This window comes from Oreochromis aureus, linkage group 8 (assembly GCF_013358895.1).
Source record: "Oreochromis aureus strain Israel breed Guangdong linkage group 8, ZZ_aureus, whole genome shotgun sequence".
In the NCBI taxonomy this organism is placed as follows: Eukaryota; Metazoa; Chordata; class Actinopteri; order Cichliformes; family Cichlidae; genus Oreochromis; species Oreochromis aureus.
Window position 1 is genome coordinate 19,688,903 of NC_052949.1, and position 8,898 is coordinate 19,697,800.

General features: G+C 41.7%; 1 protein-coding gene across 1 annotated transcript in view; it reads left to right on the forward strand.

Annotated features, from left to right (window-relative positions):
- rhbdl1 (rhomboid, veinlet-like 1 (Drosophila)) overlaps positions 1-6,782 on the forward strand; it is a 47,053-nt gene extending 40,271 nt beyond the window's left edge. Inside the window, exons 7-8 of the mRNA XM_031739407.2 lie at positions 2,474-2,534; positions 4,595-6,782. Coding sequence (XP_031595267.1) covers positions 2,474-2,534; positions 4,595-4,866 — 333 coding nt within the window. The 3' untranslated portion in view covers positions 4,867-6,782. The remainder of the gene's footprint in view (positions 1-2,473; positions 2,535-4,594) is intronic.
- The last annotated feature ends 2,116 nt before the right edge of the window (positions 6,783-8,898 follow it).

Genomic DNA, 8,898 nt, shown 5'->3' on the forward strand with positions numbered 1-8,898 from the left:
TTCCTGGTAATTTACTGGAAAGACAAACAATATTTCCCAAACTTCCGTTGTACTTTTCAGGGCGTGGGCTCTCTGATGGAGTGGCTCAACCTTGCCTAACTTCCAGATATTTTACAGGAAAGGAGACACAATGTGCTTAAAATTATTTACAGTATAATTTGTGTTTGCATTCCTGTAAAATACCTGTAAGTGGAAACGTTAAGAAACTCCATAAGTTATACAATGCTTAAAATCACAAACTTATGCAGCTTTTAAAATTATTTACAGTATTATTTCTCTTCTTTCCTGTAAAATACCCAGAAGTTACTTCAAATTACCTTTATACTACTTATTATTACTAATTATTTCCTTGTTTTCAAAAACACAACTTGTTACCCACTTATTCTAGTGTACCTCTAAGTATTTGTAGGTAAAAATAGTTTTATTTATTTTAAGTTGTGTGTAAAGAATTTAGCAAACCACATGAATAATTTTAATAATTTTAGACTGGAAAGAAGAGAGAAATTAATTATATTGTAACTATACTGTAAAATTCCTTGAAAGTTAGGCAAAGTGAAGCCTCGAAATGTACAGTGTTACAACTTAAGATGAGGAAATATTCTTTGTTTTTCCACTACATTATCCAGTACTTAAAATTACTCATGGACTATGTAAAATTAATTAGGCGCTAGTTAAATTTACTTACAGTATAATTACTTTGTTGTTTCCTGTAAAAACCTGACCTGTTACCTCCTCATGCTAGTGTACCCACCTTTAAGTATTTGTAGGTAAACATATCTACATTTTAATTTAAAAAAAGATTAAATCACGTGTATTTACAAGGAAATTACGACATTAATCAGGAAAAACTACCTGGTTATAAAGTGTACCCAGTAGTTTTTCTGCTGCAGAAGGATCATGTGCACACACAAGTACACAATATTTGTTATCTGTTATCATCGTATTAACAAAATAAGGTTAATTCTTCAGGTTGTTTAAGGCTGGTGTACTTCAGACACTAGACCCTTCCTTTTTTTCTTTTTTGTCATCTGTATCATTAGCTCTCAAGTGAGCAAGTATTTTACTTTTGTTTTTTGTTTGGTTTTCCTTTTTGTTTAATTATTCAGTTTATTTGTGTCCGCTGAAGAAACAGGAAGTGAATTCCCACAATGCTGCTTTGAGAGCCTTCTTTCTTTTTCCCAGCGTTCAATTATGTGTATTTGGCACAAGGCGGCTTCTTCATGCTCTTCTAAACTCAAGGCGGTGTTACATCTGACGACTGGCTTTAACTAATCGCTGTTGACTGTGGGCAGCGAGGATTCCAGCAGAAATGGAAATTAAAACGTGCTGACGAGCCCAAAGCAAAGCCTCTGTAACTGTAACTGTGTGCTCACAGCAGCTTACAGTTTGTTTGGTCTGTTACGCTTGATGCTGGTTTGTTGTTGGGAAATCCTTTAAGGCGCCTCTTAGTTCTGCACTGATGAGTTTTTGTCTAGTTTGGTGGGGAGGGGTTAAGAAATTCTGAAACCTGTTCCGGTCTTGACTTCTTAAATTTCAAGAAACCAAGACATTTTCAGGTTCAGTGAGGTTACAGGCTCTGTACCTCACTGCCTAGAAGTCGTACAGCTCTGGATAAAATCTTTACAGTCCGTCTTGGAGCCACATTAAACTTTCTTCTTATAGTTAGTGAGCAACTCTTAAGTTTTGTCCCTCTCCATTTCAGCCCCCTGAATATTATAACACGATCTGAAACAGACAAAATGCAGTGGCCGTGCTCCGGCTACAGATTGCCCTTCACCTCCTACAAGAGCGGAAGCATCAAAGCGAACTGTGTCCCATCAGACAGAAGCAACATCACATCACTCCCAGCTCAGACCTCCTCTCCCGCTCTGCTGTGCTGACCTCTCCCCTCCTCGACATTAATCATTTATATTTTTCAAAAAAACTACTTTAACTTCACCTGCATTCCTGCTCTTGGCTTGTTTTAAACCTACGGTCACAGCAGGTTTTATTTATACACCCCTCCTGAATTTTACATGGTATTCTCCATTTCTTTTTGTGCCGTGAGAGAAGAAGAGAAGCGCTGGGTCATATTCCCAACAGCTGGGGACCCGAGAAAGGATGGGACTGGTGCAATTATTCATCCTGGAAAGTAAATGTGTTATTCTAAGACAGGATGCCATTGTTCTTTCCCCCCGCGGGGATTTACAAAGGCTACTTATTGGTCCATTCTGCCATTGCCTTAAATTATCTTAGTCCTAATTAATAGAGTGCTACTGGATTGGAACCAGTAAGTGGAGAGCAGCCAGGTGCATAATCGCGCCTCTGTCTCGTGTAAGCGCTGCCGCCTCTCTCTCTCGTGGATGTGGATTGTCTTTCTTCATAGTCTAAATATGGCCCGAGGAGAGAAAGTGAGGTGTTCCCTGACGGGCTGTTATAACATGGTCAGATATTCCGTGGTTGTTTGTGCTGACAAGACACTTCTGTGTTGCAGAACTGGGCCGGGATGCGCTGTCCATACAAGCTGCTCCGCATGATCCTGGCGCTAGTTTGCAGTAAGTTTTCTAGATTTTACTCTTGTTTCTATTTCTGCTCTTTTTCAGCATATATTTGATGTAAGCAGACATGCTGACACTTCAGTATAGCGCATACATTTTCTGAGTGGGGTTAAAAACACGTAAAGCCGATCAACAGATGTGCCGCTTAAGCTATCATCCGTAATGGCTCAGAGCGAGAGGCTCCCTGGTTGAACATGCTGCTTTGTTTTCGAAGCATTTGAGTCATACTACTTGTCCCTTTTCTCCACACGAGGGCCGATACACTCTGACTTTCATTAGTGAGCAATATGTTCCCTCCATCTGTCCAAAGCCTGCCGCCCCCGAACCGAGAGCGCGGCGAGTCTCTGCTGGAATTTCATATTTCTCCTCAGTGTTTTCCAAACAGGGGATAGATATTTCAAAATAAAACGCGACACGTTATTTGTGTGTGCAGCTGTGAAAACCAAATTATAATTTGCTCTGTGTTTATAGTATCAGTGCTGAGTGTTTGTTCAGCTAAAGAGACTTTGGAATAGCCCCAACGACCACAGGCGAATAATATTTTGAAAGCAATTTTTTCGAATAAAGTTCCATTTAAATCCTCCCGAGACCTTTGTCTGCAGAAACAGACTTTGATGAAACACTTTAGCACAATCCCCCACACAGATCATCTTTAAGTAATCACATTAACCCAGCTCAGACCTAGGGTCTGATCTTTATATGATGCAAAGTGAGTGATGCACGTGGCGTCTTGTGCTTAAGGACAATAAAAAGTTCTTTCAGAATCTGTGTGCGTGAAAATCTGAATAGACTTAAAGTTATAGATCACTGGAAGATTTGTCATTTAAACACTCGAACATAATGAATAATTTTCAAAGTGTCATATATTTATCAAACACTTTGTGAACACTACCTGCCAAAGCTCAAACTGAGCATCAGAATGAGGATAAAAAGGTGATTTAAGCGACTTTGACTTTGGTGTGGTTGTTGGTTCCAGACGGGCCGGTCTGAGTATTTCAGAAACTGCTGATCTGCTGGGATTTTCCCACACAGCCATCTCTAGTGTTTACAAGAAAGGTCTGAAAAAGAGAAACTAGACATTTCTCTCATTGCTCTGGGTCACAATGCTTTGTTGATGCCAGAGGTCAGTTAGTTGGACCACTTCAAACTGATAGGAAGATAACAGTAACTCAAATAACAGCCTCCAACGTCTAAGGAGTGCAGGTGGAGCTTCTGTCAGCTAAAAAATTGTATGATTTGAAAAAAACATTCTGGTGTGACAAGTCTTGATTTCTATTGCACCATTAGGATGGTAGAATTTTGCATCAGCTACATGAAAGCATGGCTCCATCCTGCCCTCAGGCTGCTGGTGGTGTAACAGTGTGGAGGTACATTTCTTGGTACACTTTGACCCCCTTATTACCAGCTGAGTATTGTTTTAACGCCACAGCCCTCTTCAGCAGGAGATTGGCATCATGGATGTGCAGCTGACAAATGTGCAGTGACTCCGTGATGCTGTCACGTCAATGTGGACCAAAATTTCTGAGGAATGTTTGCAACCTCTTGTTGAATCTATGCCATGAAGTGTTGTAGCTGATTTGAAAGTAAGAGTAGGTACAACCCAGTCCTAGTAGACTAGTAGAATGCCCGGTCATATAAATGCTATCATGTCAAACTCAGGATGTTACTGGTCTCACCTTAGAAATGCTCAACTAACTTTCTTTTTTGACTTTGAATTGTTGTTTTTTTAAACATTTTTTATGAATTGAATAAATTAGATATAATGCGTTATTCAGTGTTGCTGATAGCTGGAGTTTGTGACCTTTGAAAAGAGCCAGGCCAGCTGTTTCCCTCATGTTTCCAGTCTTTTTGCTTAGATAAGCTCATCAGCTGCTGCCTGCACCTTGCATATTTATCAACAGATCAATCAGAGACTGGTATCAGTCTTCCCATCTAACTCGCTCTCCTTCACAAGTATGTTTCCCAAAATGTGGTCCTAGGAGATGATTTCCTTACAGCTGCAGTGATGAGCAGACACCGATATGACAAATATGTCTTCTCCCCACTTCCCTCTGCAGTGAGTTCAGAGGTGGGTCGTGCAGTCTGGCTCCGTTTCTCGCCGCCGTTGCCCTCCTCCGGGCCACAGCCCAGCTTTATGGCACACCTGTCGGGGGCCGTGGTCGGCATCAGCATGGGCCTGCTGATCCTGCGCAGCTACGAGGAGAGTCTGCAGAAACAGTGCTCCTGGTGGGTCATCGTCTTCTCCTTCATCACCTTCCTTCTCTTCGCCATCTTTTGGAACATCTTTGCGTATGAGCTCCTGGGGGTACAGATACCACCTCCCCCCTGATGTTTGGCCCCGCCCCTCCCCCCCTGCGGTCATATACACGGTGACTTCAGAGGTTCCCCTTTGACCATAGTTAACTTTACATTTCCTCTCAAGTTCGACCCAAATGAAATCATCTAAACTAAAAATCGACCAAGAATCCTTTTTACAAATACTTTGCAAATCAAAGAAATATGTCTCTTTTATTAAAGAGGGATTACAGTAGCAAGACGTACAGGTGAAAGGTCCTCAGATCCATTTTGAGGAGCCTAATATCGTTTTTATATATATATATATAAATATATATACGAAAAAAGCTCATCCACATTACCAGCACTAACCTTTCAATGAGCATTTAACCATTGTGCTCTTTTACTATCAGAAGCTTTTTTTTTTTTAAAGCAGTTTTCGTCACTTATTTCTTTGAGTGCGTCTCTCATTTGTGTAAAAACCAAATTAGAAGAATCTGAGCTCATGACATGTGCCTGGGGCGGAAAGGAAGATGAATTAAAAAAGGATGAGAGGTGAGAGATCGGGATCAGCCGCAGCAGTGACGCTTTAAGCTAATAAGGTGTCGGTGTTTTTCGCTTAGAAACGCCTCAATCTGTGCCACAAATCAGACCTGCCTGACAGGATTTTAGGAGAAATTTCAGGAAATCCTTGTTTTGTTTTTTCTTTTGTATTTTTAAAGGCAGCAATAAAAGCCCACAAAAGCAGTTAAATCTAAGCGTCAAGATAATGTTTTCGTTTCATTTTCAGCTGAGAAATGTTACAACTAGCAGAGGTTTTCCCTCAAACTGAGCTGCCATGTAGGACACAAAGAAACCAGTTAAAAGTGATGAAAGAAATTTGTTACAGGAAGAAAGAAGGAAGGAGGAGGTTTTAGATTCATGATTTCTTACCCAACGTCTGTCATTTTCAAGGTTAGAAACATTTCTGTCATTTTTCGCTTCACGGAGTCCTAAAAACAAAGACGGACGTCACTATTTCTGTATTATTTCCTTGCTAATATACCTACACTGTGGATACAAAAACACACAATGACATCAACATGTGGAGGTGGGAGATTAAAGTGACCGCGTGACAGGAAGGGAAAGAAAAAGATGAGAAAATGTGAGCTGAAGTTTCCTGGATGGTCATCACTTCGGCGAGCGAACTCAACCAACTTGCTAAGCGCACCATGTAAAATATGCCATGTCATGCTCTGTGGCACTCAGCGAGACAAAGACACACACACAAACACACAATCTTCTCCTCTTTGTCTTTGAGAGTAGCCGCGGCCTGATTCTGCAGGTCATTGTGGGCAAACTGAGCAGAAAAACAACACACACACACACACACACACACACACACACACACACACTGGCCTCTGCCTGTTCTCGCTGACAGACTGAACTGGGGAGGGCACGGATGTGTCATCACCTGACCTCTGACCTTTGTTTCCCAGAGGGCATTGGGGTCTCTACGTCAGGCCCGGTCGATACCTCAGTTTCTCATTCTTAGGGACTGTATACATTTGTAAAGGAATGTACCTATAAAGAAAAAAAAAGGTGTTATAAGTTGTCCCCGTTTTTCATTTGATCGTGGATGTGTATATTGTATGTTCATAACCAAGAGTATATTTATTTGTATTTTTTCCCCCCTCTTTAAAGGGGAAAAGAGAAAAATGGTGCAAACAAAACTAATGCTATGATTGTTGTCCTTCTGATGACTCCTGTATGGCTTTGAACCTCTGAAACACAGAGAGGCAGAATCCCCCGGGTTTGTTAGGCGACCACCAACAAGTCGAGCTCACCTGGTTTTATAAATCTTCAGTGCTTTACAAAATAAGCCATAGAAAGAACTAAAAGGAGATGGCAGAAGCAGAGGAAGAAAAAAAACGAGAGAAAAAAAACACATTTGTTGGTTTGAAACGCGCTGACTGGTAGCTTCTGTTTAGACTTCATTGGTGGGTGGGTGGGTGGGTGGGTGTGTGTGTGTGTGTGTGTGTGTGTGAGAGAGAGAGAGGGAGTGATGAAAAATGATTTCCTCTTTGTGAATATTCAGCAGGTGAAATGAAAAGAAGACACGCCTGTGAAACCTTGGACTGTTTGAGATATTTTCATGTAGCTAGACTCATTTTCTTTTTCCTTTTTATTTATAACTTGTTCGCCGATTCGTTTGCAGCCGATGCAGCTTAATTCTGCAAGTGCCCACATCTCCCAGACTCTCTTCCCCCTGCGGCGTGCGGACGCTTCTCCGCAGTTCCTCTTCTGCAAATAACAAATTATGGACAGGGCTCCTGTCATATATTTTATCTCCTGAGTGATTCGGGCTTTTTGGAAAGCCGGGGCGAGGATGGCAATTATATTTACTCAATGCTACGTTCCATTTTTCAGTCTTTCAATCAATAATTCATTTGAATGTCCACTGGCTGCCTGAGGGAGGAAAAAAATTTTTTTTAGCATTTGCCAGTCTTGACAGTTGGCCGTCCTCAGCGTTTGCTTCCACATGAAACTGTCAGTAGTGACAGAGGACTCCATGTTAAATGAGGGAATGGGTGTGAAATAGCCATAATAAGCCATTTTCAGATACATTTAAACAAGACAAGGTCAGCCAGTAGTTGATAGCGATGTATCCCTGATGGAAACTCTTGTGTTGACTAGGAAATATTACTGCTTGGGATAGCAAAGATGTGTTGATGAATAATGCATACATACCCTGTTAGCCTATAATGAAGATAAAGCGGATGCCTGAGAGGAGGTTAATGTGCCTCTTTAACTTAAGATTCATAGGAACCCGAAAGGGTTGTAAAAAGGGCTAGTCAATGGCTATGTTTTTGTAGAACATGTCAACTGTGAATATAACCACTCCCAGAACTAGATGCAGGAATAAAGTGAAAGGCTGTACAAAGTGAAACGGCTAGTGTTTGAATTTATTTATTTCAAGAGCAAAGCGTTCAATAGCATTGGCAGGAAAAGAAAAAACCAAGTAGGTGTAGAGAGAAGTTTTTAGGATTAATTTACCAGTTTCCTGTAAGCCAACTCTCCTGGCCCGAGCCTGAGCCAACCGCAGCAACAACACACCTGGATTCACCTCCTTAGATGCCCCTGCTTTACATCCTCCAGCTCATCTTAAAGGAGGGGAGACTATCGCTCTGACAGCATGTGACAGTTTGTGAGAGACACCTGAAGCCCCCCCCCCGTGCAGAGTCAGGCTGATACATGGTTGCTACGCCAACCAGAGATCCCTAAGCCAGACCCTAAACAGGATGTCTTCCTTTAATAAGTGGATCTGACAAGGCGGCATGATGTTAATTTAATTGCTGTCGTTAGGTGACGTAGTTGTTTTCGACAGTCGGCAGGAAGTCTCTGTGAGGGATGGCGCGAGCAGCCTATAATCCATCACTACAGATGATCCACGTCCTCCCCCGAATTGTCTCGATACGGTCACGATGACTGCGTTATGAGATCAGGCTAAAAGTTTCTACTCGCCTCATTCAAAATGCAACTTTATAGCTTCATACTCGACACTGGCTGTTTCCGACTTCTTGGTTTTTGTCACAAGTGTTTTGTTTTTGCACTTCTTATAATGTACTTAACTGACACGTTGCTGTGTGCCAGTCTCATCTGACATAATCATTCTCCTGAAGCTTTTTCCTTTAACCTTCCTATGCCAATCCATCGTGCTGTACGCCCAATGCCTTGTTACATATACGAGCTCAAAGCAAAGCACCAGGCAGAAAGGCTGCTTTGCTGTCAGCCGCCTACACGATGATGCAGAGAATCCATAAGAGACGGAAACCACAGTGCAAATATCCGTGTGTCCAGTAGCTCCTCTGAACTGCTGTGTGCCACAACAGGCCGGCCAGGTCGCCTTTTCTGTGTGTTTAGTTCTGCTTAGATATAGCACTGTAGCTGATCTACAAACAAGAGTGAGTGGATGCTCACCAGTGCTTACATTTAAACCCTTAGGAGACTTAGTAAAGGTTCTTAAAGGGCCCCAAAAGATATTTAGTTTGATTTCCCATATTAATCTCAATATTGATACAAAAGAAAATGATAGTCAGGGCCCACC